This window comes from Nilaparvata lugens, chromosome 11 (assembly GCF_014356525.2).
Source record: "Nilaparvata lugens isolate BPH chromosome 11, ASM1435652v1, whole genome shotgun sequence".
NCBI lineage: Eukaryota > Metazoa > Arthropoda > Insecta > Hemiptera > Delphacidae > Nilaparvata > Nilaparvata lugens.
This window is the reverse complement of record NC_052514.1, coordinates 16,288,542-16,303,153: the sequence shown is the minus strand read 5'-3', so window position 1 is coordinate 16,303,153 and position 14,612 is coordinate 16,288,542. Positions and strand designations below refer to the sequence as shown.

Sequence of the window (14,612 nt, the reverse complement as noted above, 5' to 3'; positions counted from 1 at the left end):
GTAAACAGAGTAAAAAAAGAGGAAAATCTAGTAATATGAAGAACGTTGAGTTCTGTGGAAGTAAATAATAATATTCATATGGATTTCATTGGTGGGGAGTTCCTGACAGAAGTTCCACCTCGCCTGTATATATCATTTGAGCCGTCAATGGGCCTTACGAATGTCATACTTCGGCCGGGACCGACAATTTAACGTGCCCATCCGATAACACGGGATAGCTCTGCTACTAACCTAGGAAAGAAGCCAGGCATATTATCAGAAATACCATGTGACAACGTAGAAATAGTTTATAGAAAGCAATTAATGTGTATTTGTTTTATATTCATTCATTCATTTATTGGTTATTTAGTGACCTGTTCAAAATTTTTGGCTCTGAGTGGATAAAAATCACTAGGAATGAATCGAGGTGGGTAGTTGTTAGGTGAGGTGCACCAAAGATTTTGAAGTTGAAAAAATTATGATAATGGAGCTGATGTTGTAACAACTATTCAATGTATTATGACTATTAGTTCTAAGCGATCAGATGTATTGTGCTCTTGCATAAAATAAAATGCCTGAATTAATCCAAAAGCATTAGCTAAAAGTATTGGTGAAAACTGAAGAATAGGCAAGAATCAGCATAAGAATCGAAGAGGAGACGTTTCATCTATAGTACTTTATTGCATTGAACTTGTAACGTCACATCGCTTTGAATACTATTGAAAAGTTCTAATAAAACAGATCAATGATGTGAATTGAGCAAAATTAATTATTACAAATTTAATAAGAATAAACAAGTTCATTCTTTTGGAATCAACTTCTATGATAAGTTAGTTGTAAGCTTGTTGATTTGTTAGTAGACTTGTGGATAACTCAATAAGACTTTGATTTATAGATTTTCAAAGATAATTAGTGCTTGATTTGGATTCCTTGCGTTGGTTGGATATGAATTTAATTTACTATTGTCATTTCAACCGCCATAGTGTTTGATGGGTCATGCCTCGTTTGGAGCGCGATCAGGTGCGCGTATCCTTATTCAATTAAAATTCATCAACAATAATTTATTACACTCGTTGACACGTTAACATATTTATGGTAAACTTGATAGGTTGTAAACATTTTAAGCTTCTGGTAACCTTGGACGGTTGTTGCAAATACAGCAGTAATAAATTCAATCCTAGTTCTGTATCAATCAATTCGATGCAATTCATGCGGTGCACCAGTGAACAGATGATATCAATATTACTCAAACAATGCGGAATTTCTTAATAATGGGAATAAAAATATTTATCTATCTGGATATTCGAATATTTGGACGCATCAATCTATTTGGATATTATCTGCAACTCTCAGTTACACATATACGTCTACGATATTCAGCTATTGTCAAACTTCAATGACGTAATTGCATTGTTGACAGATTTGTTCATTGATTACGTTATATGACGTAATTCGACCACAGTTGAATTTAATAGACATGGGTTCCTGCCACCAAGAGCCACTCATTCCATTACCATGATAGGGAGATAACTTGAATACATTTAATAAGATTGATATCTTCATAGTAAACATGAATTTAATTAATTGAAGCAATCCAAACATATTTGAACGCATTTCGGTCATTTTTTGTCTTTATCATGTCTTGCTGGAGTAAAAGTTCATATCATTCATAGAATCAAACAGATGTAGGCCCGGTGACACAAACGCCTGTTGAATTTCAATCCTGATTAAATGTAAGAAGAACCAATCAAAAAGTTGTTTTATTGATAAAAGGCTTCATTTGGGAAGAATGATTGATTCTAGTGAAATTTGAACACGGTTAAAATTTAACAGGCTTCTGTGCAATCGGGCCATAAACTTTAATTTGGGCTACACTAATTGTTTCATAAAAAAAATCGCCTTACAATTCACTTGAACGTGATTTATATACTCTGGGACACTATACTGCAGGGTATTCTAATTGAATTTATAATATATCGTGGTATAAAAATGATTAACCTATTCTCTTCTATTAAAAAAATATTTCTACCAGTATCGGTTTATCATTATCGATGAAATCTATGTTGGTAGTACTGCAAGCCTGCTTGGTTATATTATCTGTTGGTTTGTATTTAGTATTTTGACCACTGGCAGTTGGTAGACTGTATGACTCATACGAAGGTATGAGCCTATGAGCGTAGGGCTGTAACCTGTAAGCGTCAGTCTCTCTCTCATTCTCAGTTGGAACGTTAGAAGCGTTGGTTGAGATTCACAGTGTTTGACAGACAACATGGTGTATTATCAAAGTAAGTCCTGTAATGATTATTATTTATTTTCATACTTGAATATCTTTCAGAAATACGTTTATCATTCGATAATGTTGTAGTCCGTGCTAAGATCATACGTTTTGTTCGTATATTAGATTATACACCTTGTCCCACGAAAAGGTTTACACGTTTGATTTTATATTACGTGCCCGAACTTTTTTGAATTCTACACAGTTTACAAAGTAGGTTCTTGAAATATTCTGGGAAAATTTCAACTCCCATTGAAGTTGCGAGTTAGGAACGCGAAAGTAGAACTCGAGTGTTGGTAAATTTCGATGGTAGTAGCTGTGGAGGATTTCAATCCTCAATAAATATTTTCTGAGTTGGGTTATCTTGTTCAAGTATTATTTGTATTTAATACTGCAGATTCATTATAACATTCACAAGCTGTGAAAGCTGATTATATTGTCCAATAATTTTTAATGAGTAGCCTATTGTAGTTAAGAAAAATGTAGTTAAGATAGCTTTTCAGTATGATGTTGAAAGCAACACATCTTCAGTTTGTTTCTGTACCTTTTCTTAGTCATAGAAAGGTTCTACTAAAACTACATCTACATCAATACCGGCATGTGTTCTACAAATATTTAAAAAACCTGTCTCAGGGTTGGTTCCGAAACAAAACTAAAGTGAGATTCATTTCAATATTTAGTTGAACGGAAAGCATAGATTTCATTTGAAAGGAATACTAACACTACAGGTCTTGGTATAGGACAACAGAAACCACCGTAAATGTAAACCAATATGATGAATTATTTTTGAATGGTTGCAATTTCAAACCTAACACACCATAACTTGCCTTCGATACGGCCTAACCTTTCCAGTTCACAAAGTTTAGACGACCAATACCAATCAGTTAACCAAACCTTACCAATCATGAGAACATTCACGTCATGAGACGAGGCGATTGATGATCTATTCCTATTATAGTAATTATTGATTCTTCCTTTAAATGTAAATTAGTTGAGGGTTAAGCGAAATCGCAACCTAGCGAGTCTTCATGATATTCAAAATTCATCTTCATTAGGTAGTTCATGGGGTTACGTTAGTTTTTCACGGGTTCGCTCATGTGATGACACTGGAAAATGAATGTAGATGAAGAGTGTCGTATATCTCCTGTAGTAGTAGTAGTAGTAGTAGTAGTAGTAGTAGTAGTAGTGACAGTAGCCGGAAAGCCAGTGTCTTTGAATAGGAAAAGGAGGATCGCTCAGCAGTTAATTCTTAACACTTTTTGTGAGTTAAGCAAGTCTTTGTCATTTTGTAATTGCTGTTTCTCTATTGATGACTAATAATTTACTGTTGTGGCACTAGTCGAAACTTTATTATAGGCTCTTACTTTTTTGAGAGAACTGCACTATCAATTCAGATTGTTATCTAACAATGAATGAATGCTTCATGCTTTTTAGCCACAATTGAGGTGACATATCAACCTCAATGCTGTATGGTCCCAAACATGCCATATATCGAGAGAATCTTTGAATTTTTGCCATTTAAAAGATGTTTTTTCTCGTACTTGATAAATGCTTTTTACTTTTTATATCATCATAAAAATAACAACATCCAAGGTACAAACTGGAGAAATGTTTTTTGAGTTTCGTTCAAAAAAAAGTAACAGCTAGTCTAAATCCTCCATACCTACTTCTACAATTCCCTAACTCTGTATAATAGCACCGTAATAAATTTAGTAACGTAGTCAATTATATTTTACCTACGTAATTTAAACGAGAGCTAACTGTTCAATACACGTCGTTTTGATGCCCGTAATGAGACAAATTTCACAAGTTTTACTTACTTCATCATAGAGAGTTATACATGTAATTATTTTCGTGAGTAAAGATTCGTAGTAATGTTTCCATCTATCAATAAAATTTTAAAATTTTTTTATAATTCAACTGTCTAGTGATAGGGTTTTATTTGTTGACTTCATAATTCATGTTTAATTCCATTTGCCATCTACTTTTTCATTGTTCATCTCATTAATTTTTATTTCTATTATGTTTATGAAATGCTTCATAAAATATGACTGTAGGATTGATCCCACTTAACTTTAAAGTCTTTTATGACTCTATCACTCTATCATAACTATCTGAAATGGAGATTCCTTTAGTAATGCGTATCACCGCTAATTTCATCCCAGTGTGATTGCGTGATTTGATGGAATCCTACAAGACTCACGGTCCAACTTTATTATTGATTTTCCAACGTTGAGGCTCATAATATTTCTTTATTGGGGTCACCGAGTTGTAGAAGTGGTCATAAACAAGCTCTATTATTGGTTATAGCTGTTATATAACATCATTTATGACTAGTTGAAGAGTAATTGAAAGAATATTATTCCTCTCAAAATACTAAGGATACGCAAAATATTATAGATAATCTACTATAATCCTCTCATATTTTGTATTTATCTTTTTTATCAATTAGAGTGAGATGCAGTCACAAATAATACAAGGGTCAAGGAAGAACAGTAACAACTTTGGACCCCGAGCCCAAAACTGATTAACTCCTCAATAGGAGAAACCCTCTTCCTGAACATAAATAAGTTATGTTTTCACTTTCATACTTTGAGTTCATTTTCTCAGTTCAAAATTCACCTTTACGAACTAGTAATTTGATTGTGGAAATGTTATAGGTACCTTCAAAACAAATCTCAATAAAGACAGATCCCAATGATAAGAATCTCAATTTGCAGTCCATATAGTAGACGTAGAATGGTAGAGTTAAATTAAATCATTTTTATTTATTGATAAACAGAACATAATTCTTTCAAATGATCGTGTTTATATTTTACAGCTGGCTATATGCCAGCTTATGAATTTCGGGGATGAGACATTTTCATTTTTTCACAGACGCACTCGCTCACTCACTTTTTTATCATCCACAGATGACGAAAAGTCTCAGCTGTTTTTCCAAGGATGAATAATCCTTTTAATGTCGTTCATCGAGTTTTCCCAGGGGATGAGACCTAGTGCAACCGAATTTTTAGATCATAAACCAACTATGTTGCAAATTTCGTGAACATCGTTAGAGCCGTTTTCGAGATCCGTTGGACATGAATAACCATGAATAAGTGAATATAAATAACCAAATATAAAAATATATACAGATAAACAGAAATTGCTCGCTTAATATAATAGGATACCAAATTATTTTAGGTATTTCAATACCAGTATCGAATTTCCTAGACCAGCACAGTAGCCTACAGGTTTTTACATTTTTCCACAAATTATAGGCTAATCTGTATGGTTAAAATTGAATCTGATTTTACAAACGTTCACAATACACAGTTCGATCTTTCATTGACTATATCGTAGGCCAACCCTTTCTCTGTTTTAATACCGTACCTAACTCAATCATTCCATGTAATATTTCTTTTTCTTGCACTCACAGATAACTGTGACTGAATTAGAATAATAATAGTTGCTATGTCTCGTTACTTGCCTTCTATAACACAAACTATAGATTACGTTGTATTAACGTTTAGTTTTTGAGCTCATTCCAGTTTTCTAGAGTACACTCGTAAGCTGCGTTTGCACCAAAGCTGTTAACAAAATGTTTTTTTCGTCCTTATAGATTCTATTTACTTGAACGGAACTTGACAAACACATATGCTCATCATGTGTATGATAGGTTATGTTCAAACTGATAGAATCTATAAGGACGGAGAAATAAACATTTTGTTAATAACTTTCGTGTAAACGCAGCTGTATTCGTACAATCTTTTATGAGCACGGGTGATTTCGATTAGGGCAGTCGCCCATAATGAGTAATAATAACCAACAAAAATTCATAAATGATTTTGAATGCAATTTTAATTAAATGATTTTCATTAATAATTTCGAAAACAATTAACTTTTGGTGACACATTTGTGGATTCTCAAACCACGAACAATTGAACAGGATTTAATGTTTCAGCCAACGTAGCTACGTAGCCTACTACAGTCCTATCTACTGACCTCCTGCCAAAACATAACCACAGATTCAATTGTTTGTTATTTTAGTCTATGCTATAACCTACTAGGCATATTCAAGTAAGAAAACACTGTGCAATTCATAGTGAGATGACATTTATGTTATAGAACATGTCTTTGGGTACAAAAACAATTCTTGGTTTGGTTCCCAGATAAAAGGTCAGCACAGGGTTTAGTTTTTGTAAGATAATAACTAAGACATATTTGTGGAGGGTGTGGTTTGGTACTGAAATCTGGGTACTTAAATTCTTCCATTTGTTAGGAGATTATTCTTATAAAATGTTTTGAAATATGAAAAATTGCAGAGAGAAGGCAAAGTTTCTACTTCATTGATATTGTATTTTGGTAATAATTACAAAATTTACATTGATTTCATCTTTGTAATTTTTTAGATTGTCATATTTCAATTCCAATACAATTCTAGGGCTTTGACGTGACTATTGCATAGTTTTATCACAGTGTTCTTAATATTATGATACACGATCCTGTATGAAACATTCTCTGAAATCAATTGGTAACTTCTAAATTTCGAATTGAAAAGGAACGGAATTTGAATGATTAATTTAAATTTTAGATTTGAATTCTTTCATTTGTTATGAGATTATTTTTATAATGCCTAGTCCACATGTTGCCCCAATAAGCTGGCCTAGTCTGCCAATGTTCTAGTTCACATCTTGGCCAGCGCTGGCCAAACCCATCTACACACTAGGCCTATAGTGAGGTCCACGTTATAATGGCAGTGTTTGATTGGCAATGTTATTGTTATCCTTGTCTATCATTCAACAAAGCGGATAGCGCTATCTCTTTCTCGCTTTGCTCTGTTGCCAGATCGTCTTTCAACAATGTTGAATTAATAATTAACTAACAATATATATTTCATCTTAATTATGTAAATTCATTATGAAATTATTGAAAAATATAATATTTCTTGATTAATAAAATATAATTGATTATTCTAAATGAGAATGAACAGTTAATATTACATAAACCTGTATCAGCTATCGTCTATAGAAGGCATTGACAAGACGAGGATCGGCATCATTGTTCTCCTATCTTTCTCCACTGCCATTATAACGTGGACCTCACTATAGGGCTGGTCGTCACTGGCCTCCATTGGGCCAACATGTGGATGCGGAATAACATGTTTTAAAAGATAGAAACTTGCAAAAAGAAAGCTATGTTTTTACTTCATCAATATTTTAGTTTGGTGATTTGTTGTGGTCAATTTAATTTGTTTGTGGTCCTTTTGATTCAATAACCACAAAGCCCATGTTTTTTTTTATATTCGTAACATTTTATTGTATTTTATTCGTTTTGTAATTATTTGTCATTTTGTTTTGTGTGTTTTAATAAATTGGAATTGAATTGTTTTGATGAGTGTTGTTGTTTGTTTGCAGGCTACTACCAACCAGCCGGGCCGCTGATCTCACACCACCATCACCACCATTCGACCACCACCACCAGCAGCAGCAGCTCGCAGGCTGTGGCCGCCTCCAAGCTGCCCCCAGCCACCTCCCCGCCCCCATCCACCTCTGCCTCCGCCCCTCCCGCCTCCGAGACCGACCAGGCTGACTCCGCGGTCGCTTCATGCTCCTCATCCCAGAGGACCCATCCTCCTCCCGACGACCAGAGGATCATTCCTCCTGAGGTGGCCTACCGCTACCCTCCCTATCACGGCTACCAGTACTATCCATCTCCACCCGCCAACATCCAGTACCCCCCACAACCCCAATCCCACTACCACCAGGAGATCTGCTACTCATCTCCCAACCCCTACCCCTCACCTTATTTCCCATCCTCGTCGCACAAATCCGCTCCTTACCCCCCTCCCACCTACCATCACCGCCGCTATGTACCTCCCCCTCAATATTACTCTCATCAAGAATTATACTCCACTCCCCCTCCCACGCAGATGATCGTGCCCCCGGCCGGCGGCAGTTCGTCCTCAGGGTCTGCGCCCCCTCCCACCTCCTCCTCAGCCTCATCCTACCCGCCACCACCGGATACGGGTTATCCGCCTCCACCACCGCCCCCTGCACCCATGGTGGATGGATATCATCCGCCGCCCCCCACCTATCCCTATCCGGCCTATAGCACTGGCCCCCCTCCTGCCTGCTATTCGCATTCGCCACCTAATAGACTGGCCTTTATAGGTGAGCAATACATTTCATCTTCAATAAAATAACATCAATTATCAATAATAATCAAATTTATATTTCTTAAGCTGCGTTTACACCAAAGTTATTAACAAAATGTTAATGACTTAATATTTATAGATTCTATTAGATTGAACGGAACTTGACAAACACATATTTACTATTATTATTCAATCATTTCATCACTTACAAAGTGAGCATTTTTTATTGCAACCTAAGTCGGCCATTGGCAAGATTTTGTTACATCTCTATTCTGTCAAATTTGAAAAGGAAAAAGGATCTAATCATTGATACCGTGCTGAGTACAACCGCCTTTTGAATTCCATAATTTGCACTCCCTGAGACACCAAGGCGACTGAGGTTCTCTGAAACTTTCTGCCTGATCACTCCAACAGTAGAGATAATTACAGGGACAGTTGTAACTTTTTCCTGCTTCCAGACATCCCTGATCTCAGCAGCCAGGTGGAGTTACTTGGATATTTTGTCATTATTATTATTAGTCCAATTTACCACCCATGGAAGAGGTATTTGGATATGTCGATAATATGTATTCGAATCAAGTCATATTTCAATTATTTTTTATAGCAAAATTACCGTACATAAAAATATGAACATAATAGTACTGAGCAGCCTAACTCATCTCGTAATGTGCTTCAAATTCATCAATTGAGTATGCGCAAATGCTCAAAAGCTGCTCCTTCAATACTCTGAATCTACGTCCTGTATTTTCTCTTATGTTAGCTGGTAATTTATTGTACAGCCGAATCCCAGCACTCTTCACTCTTCTCTCATACACGGTGGTCCTGTGTGCATTATCTCGCAACTCTTCCCTATGCCTTCTTGTTCTATAATTGTGGAAATGTGCACATTTATTAAATTTATTCTTGTTCCTATCTATGAAACATACGATCTATAGGATGTACAAAAGCTCGGAAGAGATATTTATGTTCATCATGTGTATGATAAATTATGTTCAATCAAAATTATTATGTTTAATCTAATAGAATCTATAAAGATTAAGTTATTAACAATTTGTTAATAACTTTGGTGTAAACGCAGCTTTAGGTTGGCCACTTATGGTAGGACATGAATGATGCACATGTCGTCATACATTGTTGTGTCATCACAGTGAAAGGCTTTGGGAAAAAGTTTTTGAGGTTAGGTTCTTGTATCTCCGTTTTTTTGTTGTGCTGTACTTGAGGTTGACTTATTTTTCTATCATTATAATTTGTAATTTTCCAGTGGTTCATTTATTGTTATTGGTTGTTCATTTTTTGTTAGAAGCCACTCGCTGATGACAAATACGTACACTATGAGCATGTTTATCATGCATCTCCTACCATTGGTGGCCAGCCTTAGAAACTAATTGAATAGTGTATGATCTCATAATATCAAAAGTGAATGCACTTGATCACTATTTCATTGGACATTTGATTTTTCTGCTAGGAGGAATCAATTAAGTGATATTTAACCTCCAAAAATATGGAAGTATATTTTCTTCAATAAACGAAATATCAAACATTACTATAGTGTGAAATTATTTTGGTGATAAATTATTTGATCTTTTCATTTTTTGATCGAATCAATGAATTAAAAAGTTTATTTCCGTAGTGAAACAAATATACGGTACACAAAATGTGTTCTCCTCCAATAGTCTCTCTAAATAAATTCATTGACACAAAACGTTAGTTTCATTGGAACTATTTTGGTTGAAAACACAACATAATGGTTTTCTTATTTCAATAAATTCTATCAGAAAACTAATCAAATGTCCAATCTTTAATCAAGTTTATAATCTGTAGGTATTGGTTGAATAGTCGGGATCAATCAGTTTCTTATACTAGACGGTATTTGGTCTATATCTAAATCTATTCATTCATTGATGGAAATTACTGAGATGATGCATTTATTCAAATTCGAATGAATTAATAGTTATCATTAAACGAAAATCAAAATTAAATGCTGTAAATAACACCCTGAAGACTTCTGCTACTGCAAATATTGACAAAAGGGTAAACAGCTAGATGGAATAGTAGCGCTCATCGAATTTCCATCAGGCTGTTTACCCTGTTGTCGATATTTGCAGTAGCCGAAATCTTCGGGTTGATTTACAGCGTTTAATTTGGATTTTCGTTTAATAAAATTATTTATTAATTTATTGATTGATTCTATATAAGTATATGCTATGTTCAAAATGATTCAATGTTATTATTGTAGTAATTATTATTGATGATTCTTATCCAAATAAAATGTTAATATACCGTAATTATGAAAGAAAAACTTAGCAAATTACAAAACTTGAACACAAAAGTTTAAAATGGAGTTTACTAGAATGAAATTATAACATTATGTGATCAAATTGGTTGTTTCTAAAATAGCCAAATAATCTCTTATTCATTGCTACCCATTCAAAAAATGCTCACATTTTTTAAAATATCAGCATTTTTCCTCCCACGTCATTCAATATTTGCTTGTGTCAGCAATATCTTAGGCCAAAGTTTATCAGTAAAATATGAAAAAGAAGATTTTTCACTATTTATCCTGTTATTTTTCATATAAAAATGATAAATTTGAAAAATGTCGAATTAGTGTTCAGTGTCTTTCTATGTGCATTTCAAGACTCAGCAAGTAATAATAGCCTACTATTTAATAAGACTTAGTAAGTAATCTCTCTCAATAGCCTAGTCAACATTTTATTGCATAATATCTTGAAAAAAGCAATGATTATTGCTAACTCTATTACGTTGTCAAGGAGATTCTAATAGTAAGAATTATCCATGAATTTTTAAAGCTATCATGAAAACTGTTCAATTGAAACACGTTTTTTATTCATTTATTCATAGACAATAGATACAATGCAGGTAAAAACAATAGTCAATATACCCCTGATAATAATTGGTTTGGAATACTAACACGGTACTCAATACTTAATACGTGCTCTTTAGTACTAATTAGACTACGTACTCTTAGATACTTAGTAGATTACGTAGGCTACTCGATGCATAATATTCGAAAGTGATCGAATTATGAATGAATGATCATATCTGTGCGTCATTAATCGCCCGTCAATAAATAGATAATGCATTCTGCAGTTTCTCAGGGAAAAAAATAAATAAATTTTTAATTCATAACAACTTGCTGAAAGAATAGTACTTCACGAATGATAGTATGAATACTACTTGGCAGTGAATAATTTATTCCTGGAGAAATAGGGAAAATATATAAGAATGTAGGACAAATTTAACTTAATCAATTGTCAATTTATAGTTTGTGGAGTGAATTGTGCAGTAAAATTAGTTTCTAGAATTATATAGCTTTCAAAATTCTACATCTTCTATCGATCTTATCTTTTCTTTAGCTTTTTCTGTAATTAATATTTAAAACCTTCATTTCCTTTTTAAATTTTCCTACCAATCTCTAAATATAAACTCGACTCTAGCACAGGCGATATGTTGCCTATGTAAGCTTTTCCCTTATCATTGTCATTACAATAACTTATTATCAATTCATAAACCTAACATTGTTTCAAGTTTATATTATTAAGTCAAATTGATTTCAGGGTTTGTTTTATTCTAATATAATTTATGAAATTAAGTTTAAAATTAATAATATATCATTTTTAAATGCTGATATTTTTGTTGTATTTTTGGAGGAAATAAATTTGATTTGAAATGAAATGAAAGTGGCAGCATCTATTAGAAATGGCTAATTTTGTGTTTGTTTATTGCAGATGGTCCCACCTACCAGGGTTGTCCTTGTCCAATGCAGTCCTGTCCAAAAAACGTCTATACTGGGCCTCTTACTGGTGCCAGTAAGGGGTCGCTAAAAAACCACCAATCAACCACACCGCTGCCGCCCGTCGCGCTAGCACTGCCGCTGGAGCCGCCAGGGGCGGTGGGGCCGCCGAGTCCCGCCAGGGGGAGTGCAGGGATGCCGCCGCCTCCGTCACCCGCACTCGCCACCGCGCGCAATCCCAACCCGCCCGCGCAGTGGAACCAATCAGAATCACCGCCTCCCGACACCAAATCACACTCCGAAACCGGACTGCTAGTGATCAGTAAAGTGGTGACAGACTCAGTGCTAGGCATTCCCGATTCCGAAACAAACTGTGCCGCCGAGACGCTGATCGCTCTGAAAGAGTCGTCCATCCTCATGCCCAAAGTAACCGACGTGAAGATCGAGGTCGACGAGATGATGACCACCACTTACACGCAGCAGGAGATCGCTGCCGCCGTCGACCTCAGAACCATGGCCACCAACTGCCGCAAGCGGAGGCGACTCAACGGCTCCATCGTCGAGGTGCGCAGGCTCAGCACCGAATCTGTCAATCTTCCCGAAAACCTGCAGAAAACTCGACCACTAACTGAAGTCCAGGAACGGCTGGTCACCGATGTTGTCGCCGCCTCGCAGACCAACATCAAGGAAGTGACACCTGTCATAACCTCCATCACAGAATCCAAGGACGATGTTGAGAATCGTCTGCCAACACCTCCTCCACGATCAGCATCACCCACAGTACCTGTCCTCCTGCCTCGCAAACAACAGCAACCAACACAACCACATCACCCACTCACAACATCAACCAAACGAAAAACGACCGATGCCGGCTGTCAACCGGCAACAACCACAACTACATCAACAACCCCCGTAGTCAGTAGTAGTAAGTGCAAAAAACGGAAAGCCGATAGCATTGCCGTTGTCAAAGAGACTAAAAAGAAGTGCAAAGTGACAGAACCTCAGCCGGAAGTGGTCAAGTCGGAAAGTGTCGAACCGGAAGTGAAGGCGGGCAAACGGAAAAATGGCGGCAAAGTTACGGAGAGGCGGAAGTCGACCAGTGCGGAGAGAGCGATGCCTACAGTCAAGGCAGAACCTGTTTCTGCGCATGCGTCAACCGATGTGACGTCACAAGTCTGTGAAGAGGTCCAGGTTTCGCAGCCAAAGAAAGTCTGTCGCGGTAGGAAGTCGTTGGAGAAACCCGCTGCCTCCCTCAAGGGAAAGAATGTGCCAAAGAATGCTGCAACCGCTAAAGGTACGTCAATTTCAATTTGAATTTACTTTATTACCAAATATATGTAAAATCAAGTTTTTATGTTGCCAAATAATTTCTTATGCAGTTCTTTACTGGAGCTAATACTTGATAAAAAATTAAATTCTGATGCTTCGGAAATCGGAGTAACATTTGCTTTGAAAGATACTTCTCCTTCATAATTAACTATCAAAGTGTAGACTGTAGACTCAACTATATATACTATATAGACTCAACTTTATGTACGGTAATGTATGACATAAAAATGGAAATCCTTTTACTAATCTTACAATATTCTAATTCTGATTTTTCTCGTTGTAAAATGAATAAAGACACTAAAATTGAATCACATCAATTTCATAGTCTTCAATCAAAGCTGAGAAATTTGATTCGTCAGCGTTGACACATCACTAATAAATTATTTGAAATTTAAACAATCAAAACCATAGTTAGGAAGATATAAGATATTGCCCACCAATATTTCGTCTGTGTTTTGGTCATATCATGATTTTGTTTCTTCTGTATTGTGTGACATTAATTCTGTAATTCTGATTTATTACATTTCTTATTACAATCTTATGTGTTTTGGCATCAGGATCTAAGAAGGATACATCGCCGAGCCCCACTGCAGCTAAGAAGCAGCAGCAGCAGCAGCAGACCGCCGCTTCAAGCGGAGAAAGCAGCGAGGAGAAGGTTGAGTTTGCAGAACCGCTGCCAGTCGTTTGCAACCCCAAGAAGACGCACCCTGTGTTGAAGTGGTCCAATGGATGGTCTTGGGAGGGCACACCCTACAAAGCCAAAGTTTTTCTAACAGTAAGTCGATTTTGAAGCACAGCGTCTAGTTACTGAATATTCATACTTTTAGATTTGAATCTCCTGGATCAATTCTTCAATTTCATTTAGTAATAATTTTGGCTTACGGCTTTTGTGACCAACAATTTCTTGCGAAATTCTATTTAATCTGTGAAAATGTATCATAAACCTAAATTAATGTTATTCAAAGTATGTCATCTAAAGAGGAATAGTATTCTAAATTAGGTCATCTTGAGAGGAATAGTAGGTATTAGTCCAGTCAAATGATCGTTTTTCAGGAAACAGCCCCGAAAGAACTTTTCTCGATGGTTCTACTGCAGTGGCGGTTCTAGGCCTAGGCCTCATGTAAACCTAAAAATGTTAA

At 35.9% G+C, this 14,612-nt stretch overlaps 2 protein-coding genes across 3 annotated transcripts in view; both read left to right on the top strand.

The window, feature by feature from the left end:
- The window catches only part of LOC120353648, a 516,732-nt gene that overhangs the window by 463,168 nt on the left and 38,952 nt on the right, over positions 1-14,612 (top strand). The gene's annotated exons all lie outside the window — the stretch shown is intronic.
- Positions 1-14,612, top strand: part of LOC111053713 — a 431,544-nt gene that overhangs the window by 405,322 nt on the left and 11,610 nt on the right. For both annotated transcript variants that reach the window (XM_039437697.1, XM_039437698.1), the window contains 3 exons: positions 7,651-8,406; positions 12,140-13,438; positions 14,031-14,248. In XM_039437697.1, the coding sequence (XP_039293631.1) occupies positions 7,651-8,406; positions 12,140-13,438; positions 14,031-14,248 (2,273 nt within the window). The remainder of the gene's footprint in view (positions 1-7,650; positions 8,407-12,139; positions 13,439-14,030; positions 14,249-14,612) is intronic.